At 34.7% G+C, this 21153-nt stretch overlaps 2 protein-coding genes across 3 annotated transcripts; one reads left to right on the forward strand and one right to left on the reverse strand.

Moving 5' to 3' along the window:
* The first annotated feature begins 1153 nt into the window (after positions 1 to 1153).
* LOC149384768 (CASP-like protein (DUF1677)) lies at positions 1154 to 2426 on the forward strand. Its single transcript, XM_089626820.1, has one exon. It carries the CDS (start codon positions 1319 to 1321, stop codon positions 1940 to 1942), a length of 624 nt encoding a protein of 207 aa, XP_089482946.1. The 5' UTR covers positions 1154 to 1318; the 3' UTR covers positions 1943 to 2426.
* Positions 2427 to 10068: 7642 nt separating this feature from the next.
* Positions 10069 to 16174, reverse strand: LOC149384769 (homeobox-leucine zipper protein ATHB-15). Of its 2 annotated transcripts, none has more exons than XM_089626828.1 (18): positions 15389 to 16174; positions 15160 to 15319; positions 14927 to 15042; positions 14737 to 14827; positions 14199 to 14294; positions 13997 to 14110; positions 13826 to 13909; positions 13553 to 13708; positions 13386 to 13460; positions 13196 to 13302; positions 12925 to 13117; positions 12334 to 12519; positions 12157 to 12237; positions 11560 to 11694; positions 11159 to 11484; positions 10975 to 11080; positions 10734 to 10883; positions 10069 to 10431 (listed from the first exon to the last, which is right to left on the reverse strand). In XM_089626828.1, the coding sequence occupies exons 1-18, from the start codon at positions 15595 to 15597 to the stop codon at positions 10285 to 10287; spliced, it is 2532 nt and encodes an 843-aa protein (XP_089482954.1). In that variant the 5' UTR covers positions 15598 to 16174; the 3' UTR covers positions 10069 to 10284. The 2 variants fall into 2 exon arrangements, with proteins under 2 accessions (XP_089482954.1, XP_089482955.1); XM_089626829.1 differs by having other exon boundaries at positions 14942 to 15042; positions 15389 to 16173.
* Between the last annotated feature and the right edge of the window lie 4979 nt (positions 16175 to 21153).

The raw sequence follows: 21153 nt of genomic DNA on the forward strand, positions 1-21153 counted from the left end.
GACTAGACCAATTTGCGAGAGCGTACGTTCATAAACGATTTAATTGCCCCTAAAAAGTCAAGATTATATAATAATGCTCGTCGTTGCCATGCCATGTCAGTGAATGATCACATGACGACACCAAAAACAGAAACCTAACTTGCATCTTGATATATCCCTCGTAATTATTTCTAATACCTGGTCATAGGCTCTTCATTTGTAATGACTTGGTTATCCATAGTATAATGACGAGTTTTTATTCTACACCGTATAATTTTCTGCTTGATTCCTAACCTCAGAAATGTTTCCATGATTTGGTTAGTTTTTCACCCTCGTGAAGAGAGAGTAGTTAATAATTCATATGGCTGTGAGGATACATTTTGAAGCTGTCACTATCTTTCATGGTATACTCTACCAAAAGAGCTTTTAATGAGCTTCAGTTTCTATGGTGCCCTATAGCCACACGTGAATTGGAAAGCAATTTTTTTTTCTGCATATGGCCTTTCAAAGAGTTATAAGTCGTCTTCAATGAACGTTGATAACTAACTTTATGCATACATATAATTTGTTTATATTTTCGTAACTTCTCGAACTATACCATTATATAGTAATTTTTGAACTATAATAAATTCGAATTTGACTCTTAAATTTGAAAAATACCAAACTTAGCGACAATGTTAATTTGTATCATGGCATTTAAATATACAGACCTCTTATTTCATTTAGCAAAAGCAAATATATATATTGATGAAGAATGAATGTATACTGTGGTCATAGCTCTAGAAACGTATCAAAGTAGGTACATAAGCTCTTTGGCCATAAAATGGTAGTTGCTAGTCTGAGCAATTCGGTCCATAACTTTGATATCAACCATTAATAACGTAATAATAAATGACCGAGAAAACACTCCAACAGGTACATTACACAAATAATGATCAACTACCCTGAAATATGAAAGCTCTTGGTACAAAATACATCGTCATAATTAGAAATTGATTACATAACTAAGACATGTACCCGAAATAATAAAAGAAAAAAGAAGAATACATTAATTGAAACACACACACACACACACGCACAATTAATAGGAAGAAAAATACATATAATTGGAAAAATGAAAAGGGCAAAACCCCAACTTGCTTTTAGGCAACTAACTCAAAAGAGAAGGAAAAAAAAAAAAAAGACTCACGAGAAGTTAGATAAATTACTTCCCATTCATGACAACTGACGTCTAAATCCCCAAGATCCACACAAGCACAAACAAACAACTGAACAACCATTATAAACCTATACATGTACATAGAGTATATATATATATAGACACATATGAACACAGTAGATGACAAACACTCAACACAGAATATATCATTCAGAAAAACAATACATGATCATGGCACCTCACGGAGAGTCAATGATGGGAAGCTCTCGGCCGGGGAGGCTGTCCGGGGACTGCCTGAAGAGGACGATGTCGGACATATCGTTCGAGCTGAGCAAGGCGGCGGCGGAGGAAGTGGCGGAGGAAGGGCTTCCGGCGATATCGGAGGTGGAGGAGGCCAAGTGCGAGTGCTGCGGGATGGTGGAGGAGTGCACGGCGGAGTACATCGAGCGAGTTCGGGACAAGTTCATGGGGCGCTGGATCTGCGGGCTTTGCTCGGAGGCGGTCAAGGAGGAGTTCCAGCGCAGCGGCGGGGCGGCCACCAAGGAGGACGCCCTCAAGGCCCACACGGCCGCCTGCGTTCGCTTCAACAAGCTCGGCCGGGCCTACCCCGTCCTCTCCCAGGCCCAAGCCATGCGCGACATGCTCAACAAGGCCAAGCTCGACGGAGGCCGCCTTAGGGCTAAGTCCATCAGCCCTAGGGATAACGCCGCCAAAAAGCCCCTCAGCGCAGGCATCGCCCGGAGCTCCAGCTGTATTCCCGCCATCACCCGCGATTTCGCTCACCTCGCCCTGCCTAAGTCCTAGTTATAAGTTCCAAGTAAGGAAAATAAAAATTATTATTTGACTATATATTTTACTTCTTATATAATTGTTAGGGTTTTCTTCCTTTGTGAAGCCCTAGCTATATACTATTTGTATAATATTCTTCCTGATCAAAAAGCTTTCTATTCTTGCAAGTTGTAATAGGGTTTGCTTTTTTGGAGTCTCCATATAACATCGTTTTTTTTGGTCATCCTGTTGGTGGCCTTTATTTTTTCTTTTTTTCTTATCTCATTCCTTAAGAGTTATGGAGATGAATTCATGCTTCTTTCTTTTTTTCTTTTTTTTTTACTTTGAGTATTATGAACACCACACCATTGATCGGGTTGACCTCTTTTCAATAGTCTCCATTTTTTTTCTCGGTCAACCTGGAACAAAATGTATTTGTACATTGAAACATAAGAGTATGTATATATGGTAGTGATTCCTTGTTTAAAGAAAACTAAATAGCTGTTGGCCATCTCATTGCTTGGGAAGGAAGCAACAAGGCTTTGGTTTGGTTTAATGTCCAGCTTTGCTATGAACATTATTTCTCTTTTAATTAAGTATGATGAGTTATTAATCAGCGATGTGTATATGAGTAACATTATTATTTAGAGTTTTAATGAATTCCTACTTTATATTCTCTTATTTTCTAGTGGTGAATCCAATGGATGGTAATTTGGTCTGAACACGAAACGGGTACGATACGATTTAAAGTGGATTTGGATCTCAATAAATTGGTCGGTTCTTAATTGGATCGAACACGCTAATACGATTAAATAATGGGTCAAAACGAAACGGTAACACGATTATTAAATGGTCAACATGAAACACGATTATGACCCGCACGAATATGATCAAATTAATACAATTACGAGTAATAGCACGATTACGACCCAGTTAAACACGATTAATATTATATATGTAAAATTATTAATTTATAACTATATATAAACATAAAATCGATATTAAAAAATATGATGGAATGAAATAAAGTATATTTGTATCGATATCAATTCACGCATGATAATATATAGTTAATATTATATTAATTGACTTCACAATCATATACACAATAACAATAGTCTCGTAATAACATTTCTTATTTAATTTTATTTGATTTCAATTCAATTTATATCGAACCATCACAATTCACAATAACAATATTCTTTTAATAACATCTCATATTCAATTTCATTTTATTTCAATTCAATTCAATTCATATCGGACAATCACAATTCACAATTCATACCGAACGATCGCAATTCATAATCATAATAACAATAGTCTCATAATAACGTGTTACATTCAAAAAAAAATTCCGAATGTCTAAAACATGATTAAGTAATATATTTAGCATGACTATTAAATTATTTAATTCAAATGGTTATGGATCTATAAAAAAAATAGACGGTCAAATTTGGTTCTAAACTTCAAACACGATTAATAATGATTGGATTTTATTCTAATAAATATTTATACAAACACATTAACACGACACAATTACGACACGAATAAAATTGTCATCCCTAGTGAATGCTATAAGTACATGGCACTATCTATCGCTTTTTCTTATTTATTCTCATTTTATGCTCAAGGGCGTAGCTTTCCTTGCAATAAAAGAAATTCCCAAGTTGCTATAAAATGAATAAAAACAATACCAACTGATCAAATGAAGCTTGGAAATTTATCCCAAAAAAAATATGAAGCTTGGAAAACCCTTTAAAACCTACTGCTAACAAACTAATAAGCATACATGGCAGTATTATTTATTTATTGCAACTAATAAATATTTAAGAGAGGTCTAAATAAGTAAAATGACAAAATGACACGTTCGTGTTCGTGTTCGTGTTCGTGTTCGTGTCGTAATCGTTTCGTGTTAATCGTGTTTTCATAAATAATTGATAGAACTAAATACGACCATTTAGTAATCGTGTTTGAAATCTAAATCCGAATCCGACCGTTTATTTTTTACATATCTATAACTGTTTAAATTAAACCATTTGATAATCGTGTTAAATGGTTTATTTAATCGTGTTCAGACATTCGAACTCAATTAATTACGATTAAATTATCAAACACATAGTTATAAGAAGAAAAAAAAAATAGGCTTAGCAAAATAAAAATATCTCAAACATATTAGTCATAAAAAAATAGACTTTAAAATACAATCATTCTTCACAAAAATAAATAAAAGAAGATATATGATTACTTTTAGCCAATATGAATACTTGAATCTTCGGATTGTACATTCTCCTCATATACCTTAAATTTCAATACGTCTTTTATGAAATCATCGGCTTCTCCATTCGATTATATCATTATATTTAAATTGAGTAAATTACTAAAATGTTGACGTCGATTTCAACAATCTCAAATTATACTATGATATATATTTGATTTATTTAAATATGGGTTTCGGATGACGTCGTATAAGTAGCAAGAGAAATTCGAAAAGAAATGAACGGAAAATGAATATAAATATTTAATGCTTTTATTAATAACCGGTAGCATTACAATCAGGGGCGAAGTTCCGAACTCAAACGGATGAACTCAGAGAACAAGAAATAGAAGAAAGAATATTGAGAATCAATATGTATGCTTGTGTGTGCGAAAATTGACATATCGGCTTTCTATTTATAGCAAGGGAGGATTCGTTGAAGTAGACACGCGTTCATCATTTCGGCTCTGCCACGTTGCTGGTCGAAGTTATCCCAGATCCGGTCTTCGCGGCGAGGTCTTTTATCTAACCGAGATGAATTCTCCTGACTGGGTCCACGCGGGTAATTCGTCCTTCCTTTGGCGAACTGGGCTTCTCTATGGGCTTGGGCCGACCTCTAGGAGTCGAGCTGGGCCTAGATAATTCTTTGAAAACCGGACTGCGTCTGCTGTTGGGCTTTGGTCGAACCGACCATTTAGTAATGGTGTTCATACATTCGAACTCAATTAGTTACGATTAAATTATCAAAAACATAGTAATAAGAAGGAAAAAAAAATAGGCTTAGCAAAATAAAAATATCTCAAACATATTAGTCATAAAAAAAATATACTTTAAAATACAATCATTCTTCACAAAAATAAATAAAAGAAGATGTATGATTAATTTTAGCCAATACGAATGCTTGAACTTTTGGATTGTACATTCTCGTCATATAACTTAAATTTCAAAACTTCTTTTATGAAATCATCGGCTTCTCCATTCGATTATATCATTATATTTAAATAGAGTAAATTACTAAACCATACTCGGGATTACCTGTGTCACCAACACTATATATCTCAATGTCAAAGTATTATTGTAACCAGAGTCACCTCAATCTCGATGATACTGTATAATCCCAACAATGCAAGTACAGGATGTTGGATTCGTCTTATTCATACCTCATTACAAGTAATATCTATTATTATAATCAACAATGGATTCATCTGTCTGAAGCTAGCTTTTCCTCTAAAAAGAGGAGCATGAATAAGACGAATTACAATCAAAATCATTATATTATCCAGGAAATGAAAGGAAATTGTGTATAATTACAACACCAGTCAAAATAGAGAGACGCATCATAATCTCTTTACACTATGCAATAAACCCAGTATCTTTAATCAAATTAAGAACATTTTATTTTGAATCAATATCCCAAAAGAATTACCCCAATTTACAATACATCAACAAAATAATATCATAAAATTGAACAAGTTAGGAACTTACAGAGGATCTATTTCTTTCCTGTTTCTCTTCTCTTCTGAGTGGCTAGTACTTATGTTTAGGCCAAATATCAAATAAAAAAGGAGGAAAAGTGATAGAGGGTAAAATTAAAATAATTAGATCACACAAAAATTAGGCCAAATATTAAAGAAAAATGGAGGGAAAATGATAGAGGGTAAAAGTAAAAACTAAATATTAGATTGATATTTCATGGAGAAAAATGGAGGGAATGTTATGGAGAGATATCAAATCTGAATATTAATCTAAAAATTTATAGTTACATGAAATAATAATATAAATTTATAATTATATGAAATAGTAATAATTTATTAAATTACATAAAAAAAAAATAACATTGGTAAGGTAAAGAGAAGTAATGGAGCTTCTAGAAGAATTTGAAAACTTTAAAATTGGTGTCTTTATTTAGGATAAAAATTAGATATTGAATTCGAAAACAAATGGATAAGTCATTTGACTGTAATTGAAGTAAAATAAAATTGAATACGACACAAATAAAAAGAAACTATTATGAAACTATTATTATTGTGATTGTGAATTGTACTTTTCAATATGAATTAAATTGAACTGAAATCAACTAAAAATGAATACACTACGTTATTATGAGACTATTGTCATTGTGATTGTTCGATGTGAATTGAATTGAAATCAAATAAAATTGAATACGATACATTATTATAAGACATTGTTATTGTGATTGCAAATTGTGAATTATGATAACACTACTAGACATACTAGTTAAATTAGTGATTGAAAACAACTAATTTGATAGATTATTATTGCTCTCGCGAAGTCAATTGGTATATTATTGACTATATGTTACATACGTGAATTGATATTGATGTGAATATACCTTATTTTATTTCATCGTGTTTTTTTATGTTTATAGTTATAAATTATTATTATTATTATTTTTATTATTATTATTATTATTATTATTATAAGTCTTGTTTAACTGTGCCGTAATCGTACTATTACTCGTGAAATCATATTAATTGGGTCATATTCGTGCGGGTCGTAATCATGTTTCGTATCGACCATTTAATTATCGTGTTAATCGAATTTTAATCGTGTTACCGTAATCGTGTCATTTATTTTATAATTAAATTTGTCTATTGAATTAAAGAAAACACAAACTATATCTACTATAAAATAGAATACTTTTTGTCGATAACCTCTGCATAAACATCGTCAAAAACATGTTTGAGAATAGAAAATTATGTCATCCAACAAAAATGACAGTTAAGAAACTACCATCCCATTGTTTAATGGAGAATAGGTTTTCTCGTCTTTGTTAAGAATAATGATATTTGCAATCATTTTTTGGGTTATTAAGTTATATAGCCACACAGTTATAGTGAATTGGGATATAGCTCACATTTCGTTAATTTCTTGTAAATAACCAAGTTAACTTATTAACAGATTAATAAAAGACTTATTTAATCCAGCCAAACATGTAAAAAAAGTAGTTAATAGGCTGCCACGTATACAAGTTGGCTATTTACTAAAAGTTGGCTAATTTACAATTCTTATAGTTTAGGTGGCTTAAGTAGCCAATTTTTTGTCTTTTTTTTTTGGTATCATATGCCATTCAGGGCCGGCCCAATGTTCACCGGGGCCTTAAGCGAACATTAGAATTGAGGCCTTGTTAAAGAATCGGTTCAAGCCAAAAATTAAGTATTTTAATAACATTCAAAAATCGATTTTTTTTTCTATGCAATAAGAGAATCGATTTTTTTTTTACTATCTTAAATAAGAACTCTACTCATATTGAGTAGATAAATAAAATTAAATATAGGAAAAATATTACACTGAAAAAACAAAAAATTAACAAAACAATTATTGAGTAAGTTGAGTTAATTACACCATTGAAAAAAGTTGATATTATTTGTCACTATAGTATAATATATATTTACTTGTGCATATGTATGTACAATATTTCTTAATAATAATAGTTAATTGTAAAATGAATGGATATTTGTAGGATAAGTTTTACTGTATTATTTTTGGTGTTCAAATGAATGATTCTATTTCCCTGTATGAGCACTGAGCAATATAAAATTAGAGGACTTATTAAACTGAGGACATATTTGATGATTCACTGTTGGAGGAAGTCTAGAGTGGGGCCTCTGCCTAATCAAATATGAGGTCTTATCACCATCTAAATTTGAGCCTATTTTTTAATAAAAAATTGAGGCCCTAAACGATTGCTTAGGTGGTCTAATGCTCTGACCGGGCCTGATGCCATTCGTTTCAATACCATATTTGTACCCCTCATTCATTGTTATGGTACCATGACATAATTATAAAAACTAACACAAGTAAAATAGGATAGCTATTTATCATGTATCAATCACAAGGCACACGTTGTTCTTACTTTTGCTTCTTTTTGTTCATTAAATAAATAATGTTAAATATCAAACCAAAGAATCAGCCACATATTAAAAAAAATGCCATCATGCTCTTTTATATCATATACTAATTTAATGTAGTGAACGAGAATTCCCAAATAGTGCATTGCAGAACTCAAGTGCTGATTTCACACATAATCTAGACCACAGTAGGTTATATAATAATACTCAGAAGACGTCCATGTTAGTAAAGCTAACCAACACCTAAATTGTCACAAGTCATCATCACGTGCCATGCATGCCTTGAATAAAGTTGACCTTATCTTTCAGCTTTCCATGTATATCTAAAAAACCAACCTCTCGGACCTAATTTGACCTTGGCTAAAACATATGTTATATATATATATATATATATATATATATATATATATATATATATATATATATATATATATATATATATCCTTTTTCAGTTGAGCACAATTCAAAATACACGAAAATCAAATAGACTTGACCAATCTGGATTACTTAGGAAATTTTCGTTTTTTTTAGACCTGCGTATTAAAATCATGGTTAAATTTGATAGTTGTCGGTTTAAAAGAATAAACTTTTGTCATATTTTTTCGATGAAAATATCCTTCCAATCTATAAACCTTTCTTCTTCATCATCATCATCATCTTCTTCTTCTTCTTCTTCTTCTTCTTCTTCTTCTCCTCCTTCTCCTTTCTCTCTCTCATATGTAGATTATGTGGCTTGAAGTTGAAGGCAATCGGTAATTAAGCTCATTTTATAAATTTATTTCCAATTAGTATGTATTAGAATATAGTTCCTGTTAGTAACTTAATATTAATCTAAAGTTTAGAAAATACGGAATTTTTTTGTGTTCTCAAATTTTCGATGAAATTTAAAGAGAATCCGATTAATTGGAGAGTCCATCAAAATTAATCAGAGATAATGAAAATTTGTATGAATTATATCTTAAATTTTATCAATTTAATCGGTAATTTTATCAATAACATTCGAAAAATCGGAAACAATTGGAGAGAGCATCATAAACAGCCAACGCAACATATTTTATACTAAAAATCGAGAAAATCTGTACTTGATTTTTAATTACATTTGAAGCTCGGTCCTCAACAAGCTCTCTTGATCCTCAACAACTGTGGATAAGCACCACATACCATCGGAGAGCTATCGATAATCGTCTTTTTAACTCTTCAGCGGGCCTCATAGGTCGTTGGAAATCGTTGGATGGTAAAAGGAGGCATGGCAAACAAAGGTACTCCTACGGTTAGCGCAACTGTAGATACATATTGAATTATTGAAACGAAAGTGCATTGTTTGGCATAACAAGAGAAAAAAACGAATAACTATCATAAGAAAGCATGTACAAAACCATAAGTTGCATACATCGCAACGACTTTCAAGAAAGGTATAAACAGATCTCAGCTTGTATCGTCTTTATTACTAGGATCGAAAGAAGATGATCAATGTGCCAGCTTCCCGAAATCAAACAAGCCAGGTCAACGATACATCACACACAATATTGAGCATAAATTTTGCTCTTTTGAGCTACGCTCGCTCATTGATGAAAAAAAAAATCGAACAAGCGAGGTCACCAACTAAGTATATAAGGTCGTCGACTGTAGAGCAAAACTTTAACAATCCCCTTTTCTTGAAATATTGGTTGGCCAACGAGAGCGGAGGGTAAGACCAACTAAGTCCAAAGTGTAGGCCATAAAAGGTAATGAGATGTCTTCTTCTTTATAATCTTCTAATATCAATTCAATTACAGTAATATAGTCAAAATTTCGAAGGGTTCAGATGGATATTGTCAAAATATCAGTATTCGCTTCAATGAGCGGTTAGCGTTTGGACCGTGATTTTTTCAAAACCTGATAAATAAAGAAACAATTTTTATCGAACCAAGACCAATTACCAATTGCAATATTTTGGATAACTACTATTGGCTTAACGTTGAATCTTTTCTCAACCTAGCTATTTGCCAGTCTGATGAGCACGAGGATTTCAGCAAGAAACAGAATAAGGCAGCAAATAAAAACGAGACTAGGTTTTGGCATTTCACATACAAGATTAAAAGCAAAGGACAGAACTAACATCCGTACTTTCAACATCCAGACCAAGTTACGACAAGAGGAAAAAGACATCCAAAATAGACAACACCAAGAGAGTTGTTGGGTACGTAGTTACTTTTTCTAAGGAGCTATTAAACAAGATAATAAAAGCAGTCAAGGGATCGGAATTATTATAATCACACAAAGGACCAGTTGACGAACATAAAGCAAATACAGTGGGCATTCTCTTCCTCGTTCAGCACTTTCCAAGCCACCGCACGCTCGTACGACACCGGTCGCCCCATGCTCGACACACAGATTCCCCCTTGAAGACAAGCAAAGCCCTAACACAACCACAAACAATCACACGCATAAATCAACTATCAATATTTTTTAGAAATTAAGGGCCAAGTGAAAAACAAATACTTTGCTTATTTTTGCCCAGCACCGATGGAATTTCTGTTAACCTCAAATAACATTGACCTTGAATTTTTGTTCTGAGGTTTGCCTCGACCAAAATCGTTTTGTTTAAATGAAATTAAATTATTTTGGTTAAAACTGGTTACTCGAGTTAAGATTAACCTTAAACTCAAAATGTGTGGACAAATTTAGAAATAATAATTAAACAGCAGGAAGAAGGACTAACCTGCTGCATTATGTGTGGGAACTCTGAGCAGAGAGTCTTACGGCCATGGTCGTCGAAGATCTTCTCCAACGATATGTCTTGAAGCGCAACCAGCGTGGTTTCAAGCATGTCAAGCCCTGCCTGGTTTGCAAAGGTAAATACTGGGAGTGCCTGCAAAACAACCACCATGTGAGATATCACCCTTTTGCAAGAGAGCAATGTTTGTTGGTGCAAACAAGATTCAGAGGAATATATTACACACCTTCAGTGAGCAACACATAACCGCATCTGAGTGATGCCACAGGGACTTGAGAAGAGGTTCATTGCCCTCACCACCAGATTTCAGCATTTCCACACCCAAATAGCACCTAAACAAGACCCACGATACCACATGTAAGGATTTGGGATCATTATAGAGAGAGAGAGAGAGAGAGAGAGTCATTCACCTATAACTGTTGCAGATCCAACGGGCAAGGGTCTGTGCTTCGGGAGTGCCAAGTGGCGAGCGGAGACCGGCGTGTGAGCCCAGATTCGAAGGCGAGAGAGCCAACGCGACTCTTTGAACAGACGATATGATGCTGCGGACGTACTGCCTAGCCATGGAAGCAACGTGGTCTTGCATGTGGCTCTCAAAGGCAAACTCGAACGCGATGGTCATCACGGATCTCACACAGCCTCCATTCGCAGCGAGATCGCTCGACGCTTTGTTTCCGTTCGGACCGATTTCCAGAGCAGATGCCAAGTCAAGGGTGCGGTTTGGACTCGAGGCTTCCTGACATATCATTTTCTTGCGAGTTTAGATACGTTTTCTTTGTGCTGATATAAGGGTTGTAAACAAGGCACTGACCTTTCCAGAATCTAGAGGAATAATACGAAAGCCAGATGGCAGAAGAGGTGCATCGTCCGCAAAAGACGCATCAATTGGAGCAAATATTAGTTCAGCACAGGACCCGACAGCATTCTCATCCATTCCACTACACAGCTGTTAAAATTAAAAAATTTCAGATTTAACTAAGCTACGATCTTGGAACGGATATAAGAATCAATTAACACATCTAAAGCATGATTAAATAGTCGGAACTGCAAAATGTAACTTTCATGAATAAAGTTTGCAAGAAAATGGTCATTTTCAACAATCGACCAACTATTTATTAGAGGTACACGTTTATAATGTATTTTTTTTATATTACAAGTCATATTTGTAGTAGTATAGGTACACTTTAAATTGTATGAATCCAGTTAAAATGTGTGGACAACATAAGATCAGTGAGTAACATCAGTCTTGGGGGAAAAAAAATGTACAGAAAAATCTTAGCAACATGTATCAGTGCTTAAAAGTTTTACGTTGTTAGTGATAGTGGAATCACCATCGAAGTCACAAACAGATAAATGAATTTAAAAAAAAACAATAAGGAGAAGAATGCCCAACACAGAGGGTCCTTACTTGCAAGAGGAACATATCTCGGGGCATCATTGCCTCTTCAGGAGAATGCCCAACACCTTCAAGCTTGATGACTTCCAAGAACTAAGCACAAAATGCAAAGCAAATCATGTTTAGAATAAAATAAACACAAAATAATCAGTTGTGAGACACTAAGCAAGTGGTGGTATGATCACACACCTCATCGTGTTCGATGGTATGAGCAAGAGGCAATATGACTTGACCACCGAAACTCCCAACTCTGGACCCACCCAAACTGCATGGGCCTACTTTTACGGCTGCAGCTGAATATGCATCAACATTGTTGTCTGCCCATTCCGATCTATGCTCTCTCAGAAACCTCAGCAGGATAGCAGGAGGAACATTCTGGGGAAAACCATAACACGAGAGGTCAACAAACAGTGAAAAATATCTTAAACATACAAGATCACATCTGCAACCATGACTCATTATTTGTGATAAAACAGTACAATTGGATACAGTTCTGTCTGTGCCAATATTACAGAGTAGAGAAACTCATGAGCACATATTCTAAAGATTAATATGAGAAATGTAAAAATATAAATAAAGCAGTAAGAGCAGGCAAGAATAGATTACTCATCCTTTTTGTCCTTACTAAAATACAAACATCGAAAGCCTCGCCATTCTCTCTCTACGTCAATATGTTTCAAGAAATTGTCTAATTCACACAAACGATCGGCGTGACTTTTGCTAAGTGGGTAACTAACCAGAGTGTTTCCATGACCGCAAAGAATGTTCTACACAACACACCTGTAAGAGCATCGAAGCTTTAGCACACAGGACCGAATAACTGACGCCGGGAAAGTCATTGCCAAAGGAAATATTTGAGCCCATCAGCTTGTCCGCAGACGAATTTACAAGAATGGTCACGTCATCCATGCCGTCGTTCCCGATCATTGACCATCCCTCATCAGTAAATCCATTAACAGCCTCATTAAAACCCCTGAAACAATACATCCCTTAAAATTCCAAACTATTTGCAATCGAAAGCAGACAACAGCATACATAACTATAGTCTCACCTCGTGAGCCTCTGGCTAAGTACTCGTAGAGCTGCGGGGCGTCTCCCCCAGCCAGTGACAGATGACTGGGAAACTTCATGGGCTATCTGCCTCAGCTGGCGCAATGCCTGATGAGCGGTAAAAAAGATCAGTAAAAATATGGGCTTGAGGCTTGAGAATCATTGTCGAAAGCAAAGAGAGAAGATCTCACCGCCATCGTTGTCTTTTGAGCAAGAACAGTTGACGATTCATAGAGAGGACGCAATACTTCTGGCACGCTCCAAGGCTGAACACGATAGAGTTACAAGTCATATATCAAGTTCGTAAAAATAAAAGACAATATTTTCCTGCAACTAAAAAAAAAGTTATTTAAATCACCTCCAAGTCCATATGATCGACAATGTGTATGATTGAGCCACCCCCTTCACAAGGTCGGATGAGGTACCCACTCGGCAGCATTTCCGCCCTCACAAAGTGCTGCACTGAAGGCATGGTCGGTCCATTTTGAGTGTTCTTAAGAGACCTTTCACATACCTGGGAGATCATAAACACTCATAAACAACACTCAAAATAAAAATAAAATTAAAAACCAAGTTGTATAGTTACTATTATTTAATGGGCCAGGGACAATAATAGGTAAAATGAACGTACCACAAGACTGCCATCTTCTAAACCAGAAGTATAGCGCAGCACCCAGAAATCACGGGCAGGCGCCAGAGTAGTCGGCGCATAGAGCTGCAACAATTACAACACATCAAAAAATAAACTAAGCACAAGAAACAATTTGATTCAAAATGAGTAGAGAACACAATTAGAAAGTACCTGCAAATAAAGCAGCTCAATGGTTCCACCATTGGCGGTGGGCAACACACTTACAGCATCCACAGCACGGCAATCGCGAAACCACGATGGCCGATCTTTGAGGATTTCCGCGACCTGCAAGTATGAACGACCACTTTTCATTTCAATTGAATTGGCAAGCAAGAGAAGCGACAGAGGAGACTCAGGAGCTGCAAAAACTTACCCGTGTGGGTTCAAGACCCACCAGGCCGCAGGCTCGTGCTGCCACGCCAGTGCAACCATGAGAAATAGCAACGATTCCAATGGAATCCGGACCAGGCTGTTCATTTTTAAAAAAAAAAAAAAAAAAAAACACATTACTTTTTAGTTTAATGTTAAATTTCTTTACTTCAGCTTTTTTTTTTGGTTGTTTTTGGTAATAAATAAAACGTTCTTACTTTTAACCACTCAAACCAATAGGTGGTTTAATTCAACACACATTAAAATATAGTTATCTATTTGCACATTAAGTCTGTCTAGATAAGCAAGGTATTGTGACATTAATGATTCGTAGTGATAACTATGTTTTTGGTTATAAATAAAATGTTCTAACTTCATACTTAAAATATAGTGTTATCTATTATTTGAACATTAAATTCATCTATCTAGATAAGCAAGGTGTTGTGACATTAATGATTCGTAGTGATAACGGTTTCAATGTCCAAAAAAGTTAAAAGTTTCCACTTAAAACCCACTCTAGGCTTTCCAAGAATGGTATATACCTTCATTCCAGGCATTTGGACCCACTCAACGGCGGTTCCAGTGGCCTTCGATAGAAACTCTGCTAAAGTTTCCTCTGCAATGGACAAAAGCCTGAAAGTGGAAAAACAAAAAGTCCACAAATCCATAAGCTCAAAAGAACAAAAAGAGTGTGTGTGTGTGAGAGAGAGAGAGTGAAAAGGACCCATCAACCAGATTCCCACTAACCCTGCAGGACTAGCATCTCTCGGCGGATGTTGAGGGGTCAAATGGTGTTGACCACTCGTTACCACCGATTCACAACTCGTGTCTTTGGTCGCAAGCGTCGTCTACAAAGTAATAATTAATAAATAAATCAGTACCCACTTGAGTTGAAGAAAGAAAGAACATTGAAGACTAAGAATGATTAGGCATAAAGAAATGGACTTTGAAATGAGTTCACTCACGGTTTGAGTGTGTTGGCGAAAGTAGCCATTCTCGTAAACCAGATGAGACACTTGCTTCTGCAACCTGTCGTTCTCTTCCATCAACAGCTTATTCATCGCCGTCAGCTTCCTATTCACCGCTTGAAGCCGCGAAGCCTCTTTCCTCTGCTTCTCTCTGCATCTGAAATCCCCCAAACAAACGATAAGATTTACCAACGATGAAAGGAAAAGAGCAGGAATTTGGTTGTACCTTCGGTTTTGGAACCAGACTTTGATTTGCTTGGGCTCGATGTTGGAGAGAATGGGACACTCTCTGATGAGCTGTTGGCGGCGAATCGAGCTTGGCTTAGGGCAGTCATGGTAGAGCCTCTCCAATGCCTCGACCTGCTCAGGTGTGTACCGAACGTACTTACCGTTATCCAATCCCAGTTTATTACCATCCTTGCAGGACATAGCCATTCTCGCCTTCTCTTACAGATATCCCCGTTCCCAAACACACCCTCTGCGATCGAACTAACAGCGATCTGACTCTCTGAAGCACCCAAAAGGATATTCTTCTTCTTTAGATACTATATAAGTAGAAACGAGCGAGAAAGAGATAGACGCGAGCGAGGACTGAGCGAAAAGCGAGGGGAAATGATTTACAAGAGGAAAAGCAAGGCCAAAGCCAGAACAACACGAGAGATCTCCGAGTCACCGATCTCCATGGTCGCTTCTCTTTCTCTCCACTATCCCTAGGTTTTCGTAGCCATGGATGCTCTGTGATTTTTGCTTCTTCCGAAAAAAGAAAGAAAGAGAGAAAGAAGATAAAGGGGATTGCTTTATGGCTTTGGCTTTGGCTTTGGCAAAATTTGTTTTGCTTTTGATGCGGAGTTTTTATTTTACATCTCTAAAATTTAATTTAGAAAAAATAATATAAATGTTTTTCTTGGTTCTGTTCTGATGAGGGGTTAGATGTTTTCAATTGGTTCGTCACTTTCTTCTCAGCCTTTCTCTCTCTTTTTTTTCCCTCCACTGTGCACATATATGGTGTTAGTGTTACAAGCTCCTTTCTTTTTTTTTTATTAATTTATTTTTTCGCTTTCCCTCTTCTTTTTTCCATTTATTTTTCTTTTTCTTTTCTCGTCTGTTTAAAATTTTGCGCATGTACTAAACTACCCTTCACTTCTCATAACGCTTACCTACGCACACTAGTGTTTATTCAAATTAATTTTTTTGTTTCAAAATTATCATTCAAAGTTATTAGTTAGAAAGCAATTATTTGTAATAACCTCGGAATCGGATCAGTTAAATTTGTACTGCACAACAGCTATGATATCTGAAAAAACAAAAAGCTAAATTTGATTCTGCGTGATCTTGTGTGAATCTTGTATTGTATATGTATTTAAAAAAAAATGGGATTGGGAAAATAAGTGAGAGAGAGGGGGTAAAATGGGTAAATATCTGGCGAATAAGACGCTTTAAAAACTGAAGGCTTATGAGAGAGAGAGAGAGGGGGGTTTGCGTGGGGCAGAGAGGACACCATGATGAGGTTTTTGCATGCGTCCTCGGTTTTAATTCTTTAAAGGCTGGTTAAAAGATTAAAAAAATATATAATATTTTCATTTAAAACCTCATTTAATAAGCTACGTCATCATTACCATGCTGGCATGGGAGAGGACTGTGAGGGGTGTATCTATATGTGTATGTATATGCGCTGTAGAGAGAGAAGAAAAAAGGGAAGTTTGAGATGACATGTGAGAGAGGAAGAGGAATGGGGTGATGGGATGGTGGGTGTGTGATGTAATGTTCACTTCTCTCTCTCTCTGGAGACAATTACGGCTTATCAGGCCTTATCTTCTCTCAACCTACTCTACAAACTTTTCTTACACTAATAGCAATAACTAATTGCCTTCATTAACTTGTTTAATATCATGACTTGACCTGTCGGGATGGGGCTTTATAGACCTTGAGGCCTTACACTAGGTCAGCTTGTTGACTCATCATAAGCCCATGAAACATCATTGTAAGAACACCCTAAGATCCGAGTGTGTAAGAAAGGTCAGGCCCGGTCAGACCGGCCCAAACCCTCAAAACAAAGTTCGGCCCAGCCTTCTTGTTCTTGTATGATGAAACTGGGTGAGATTAAACATGAAATGTTGTCTTAGTATTTTAATATTATTTGTTTTTTAATTGACATGCTTAGGCATGGAGACATGCTTAGTATGAGATATTTTACTACTTAGACTCATTAATACACTAAAACTGCTTTAAAAAAACTTGGGTTGTGTTTGGTAGTTAACTCAAAAAGTTTTTGTTTTCTGTTTTCTAATTTTTGTAGTTGTACTGAAAAACTGTTTTGTAGTTGTTTTCAAAAAGTTGTTTGGTACAGTTTTCATTTTTGTTTTTGAGAAAGTGAACAAACTGAAAAAAGTGTTTGGTATAGTTTTCATTTTTTTTTTTTGAAAGAATGAAAAGAGAAGATGAGGAGAAAGATGAGAGAAGAGAATAATTTTTTTTTTTCAAAAACACCTTTTATTTGTTTTCAGTTTTCTTTACTTTTTTCCAAAACAACTTCAAAAATTTTTGAAAATTTTTTCCAAAAACTTAAACCAAACATGTTTTCAATTTTTGTTTTCAATTTTTTCAACTCAAAAACTAAAAAATTGTTTTTGAGAGGAATACCAAACATGGCCCAAGGTATTTCAAAAAATTATGTAAATAGACTTTTTGCATATTTTCGGACCACATTATCTTGATTTTCGATGTCTACAGTTGCAACTTGCGCACAACAAGATTCAACCATATTTTTGGATGACATGATTTAATTTCTCGTACATAGAAAAGAAACAATATCGAAATAATTCATTTTGTCATCTACCACATGAACATGAGTGTTCATTAACATAAGCCGTTATCTACCACATTTTGGATCACTAGATTTTTACACCCTTCTGCTATGAGGTATAACTATTGTTTTTACTCTTGGTGGATGAAATTTTCACAACTAAAATTAAGATTATTCATCATCACATAGATGCCGTCCTTGGTCTTTAACTCATCTTTGCTTACAAATATTATACAAACGCAAACCTCTATGAGCTATCAGTATTTTCATGAATTATAATAAGTGGTAATTATTACGAAGTAGAGCATAAATGAATTAGCATTACATGTCAATGAAGATGAATAGGTACAATTAACTTCGTCGATATACTCGACCTTGAACTCGACGGACTTCCATGAAAAATGCTTCAAGCTTTTGTGGTGTCGATGGTGGTGGAGGCCACACTAGTGGCCCATAAGATAAATGTAGGGGCAATGGTACACGGCACACTCAACCTTTGATGTGCCTACGACGGCGGCGGTGATGCTTGTAGTGACGATAATATATCATTTAGATTTAATAGTATTGACTGTGTTAGGTCAAAATAGAACATTTGTGGATCAATTAATCAAAGACTTGCTTACTAATTATAGAAGAAATCCAGTGGATTGAGATTAAAGCCTCAAGACAAATTATGTCAAGGTAAAAGAATTCAACATCGTTAAGTGGAGATCTCAATAACTTGATTCACAAGAACAATCTGATTGTTGATACTAAATGAGGTTATACCCATTTAAAATATAGAAGTAAAATGCAAAAACATTTCAAATTTCTCTCAAGGGATTTTTTTCGTCATTGAGGTATAGTTCATGCTTAAGATTCTAGTTCACCCAAATCAATCTTTTTGCATTGCCCGTCTCATTGTCGTTCTAGTTGTCGCCTAGGAATTTTTTTTTGTCTCTTTTAGCATGAGTGAGAGAGAAATAAAATTTAAAGGAAATCGTCGAAAGTCAAATGGAGCTTAGCTTGTCCGATTTCTTCCTTTGTTTCCAGTTAAGATTTTGTGTTCAATGGCTGCAGTTTCCAAAATACAAAAGTGTGTATCCAAATTATTAATTTTCGAAAATTTGTTTTGACTTTTTATCATCAATTCGCAAAATGTCTTCTAAATTCCCAAAATATGTTATCTGTATATTTGCTAACATGTACTCCTTCCTTGTGATAGAGTTAGAGATTTGAGTTCATTCACATTAATTTCAACTTACTGGAATCGATAAAATTTGAGTTTTTTCTTATCAAATTAGATAAGCCTAATCCTCTTGGACTTTTATAGCTGAATGTATTATTTGTTAAGCTGAGTCTGTGTATAGTCTTAACAATGTATGGGACATTGCCAGTATAAACTAAATAAGTGAAGTTTGTTTAACAATTTAAAGGGGCTAGTTTAAATTGATGAAGGTTTAAGTTTGCCAGTTTATTCAGATGAATTGCTAAATTAAATTTCTGGGAACATGTCTATATATATGAACACGAGCTAACTTAAAATTCAAAAATAGTCAATGCATAGAATATTATAAATTAGCCATTAACCAAAATAAACACGCTTGATTTAGCATATTTTTACCGTTAATGTATACAAAATTATTTAGGGAGACTTGATATACCAACTGGTCCTACCTAGCTTCTAGAGAGCTAAAACTTTTGTTTTAGGTCTCTTTAAAAGAAGGCACATAATGTTTTTTTTATCCCTTTCCTTATACATATAAAAATATAACAACGTAAAAATAAAATTGATGTCCCTGCCTTTGTTCCACTATAGAGCCTATTTGTCCAACAGGCATGTTGTACATATATTAAAAGAAAGTAATGACAATACTTGACGAACATAAATCAAGCTTCCTACTAATTGACACCAAACAAGAAAGCGTAATTACACGGACTAAATCACTTGAAACGTGAAAATTGCAATTTAGTCAACGTTTCAGTTAAGTTTTAAAAATTCAGTTTTGCCCCCCCCCCCCGAGTCTGGATCCGCCATTGATTATGTCTAATAAAAAAAATATCAATCAATATAAAATAAAATTAAGAAGTAAAAAAAAAGGTAAAAAAAACTTGATTCATTCTAAAGAGCACTTGAAATAAGTAACAAAAGGGTTCAAACATATTTATAATAAAGATTTGTATATTTGATTAAGTCACTGTAATGATTATGATATATGAATGATATTTTGTAGGTCGGAAAATATCCTACTATATATTTTGAACCCACGATTTTCACTAAGATAATGTAGTTTTATCAACTAAATTATGATAAGAATTACGCTCACTATTAGCCAAACTTAAGAAGTCATCTCAGACAATCGGATATGTACAACAAATTAAAAAAGAGAATACGTCCACTGATTTTACGAAAAGAATAAGAATAATATTAAGGAATTAATTTCTCAATAATTTAGGAAAATGGGTGTTTATTAGTTGATTACTGATTGTTGGTGGGACCCATTAGCACATGACATGGTGGATGAAGTGTCAGCGGACATGTGAGGAATCAAAAGGGCCAGCTAGGCCCGTTGTAAGCTCGTTTTGTTGACGCGGATAGAATCTAATTGAGCGTCATATTTGCGCTTTCCTTTGTTGCTTCGCACACGTACGTTGTGCTATGCATGTCTAGCACTAACATGGTATCACGTGCCGTACCCTCACTTCTCATGCACGGGTATTTCACGTGTTAATTCAAGGACCCCAATTTGCCCACTATTATATTAGGGCACTCTATAAAAAATTAGTCAATATTGAAACGTTAAAATTTTAATATTACTATTATTTTATAAACTTTAATCAAATAGTTATTTATTTATTTGGCACAAAATTTGACATGCAAAAAATTCGATTTTGATCTTGCCTAAAAAAACCTATTTTAATTCAACAATTGTCAGAAACTAAAAAAAAAAAAAAAATCCCCAAAATATTTGTAACTGACTCCCTACAATAAATTTAATTTTTTTGAAAAAAAATATTGAAGCAATAAAAACAATAAAAAAAGAATTAACCGCCAAAAATTAAAAAAAAAAAAAACTTGTAGTCGAAGATGAACACGACTACATATTAACTATATAAAACTCATAAATAAAAAGTTGAGAAAACTTGAACACAACATTAATAAACGTTAATTAACAAAAAATTATAGACGATTTTGGCGTTGTGCACCA

Source organism: Urtica dioica, chromosome 9, assembly GCF_054948205.1.
Source record: "Urtica dioica subsp. dioica isolate 48M chromosome 9, U.dioica_male_clone48M_v1_H2, whole genome shotgun sequence".
NCBI classification, from domain to species: Eukaryota; Viridiplantae; Streptophyta; class Magnoliopsida; order Rosales; family Urticaceae; genus Urtica; species Urtica dioica.

What these genes read in the sequence shown, in the direction of transcription:
- LOC149384768 (XM_089626820.1), top strand. Translation starts at nt 1,319, where the DNA reads ATGACAAACACTCAACACAGAATATATCATTCAGAAAAACAATACATG.
- LOC149384769 (XM_089626828.1), bottom strand. Translation starts at nt 15,597, where the DNA reads ATGGCTATGTCCTGCAAGGATGGTAATAAACTGGGATTGGATAACGGT. An exon ending in TTCGCCAACACACTCAAACC is followed by an intron (nt 15,043 to 15,159) that starts GTGAGTGAACTC and finishes ATTACTTTGTAG; the next exon opens with ACGACGCTTGCGACCAAAGA. An exon ending in TCGATCATATGGACTTGGAG is followed by an intron (nt 13,461 to 13,552) that starts GTGATTTAAATA and finishes TATCGTGTTCAG; the next exon opens with CCTTGGAGCGTGCCAGAAGT.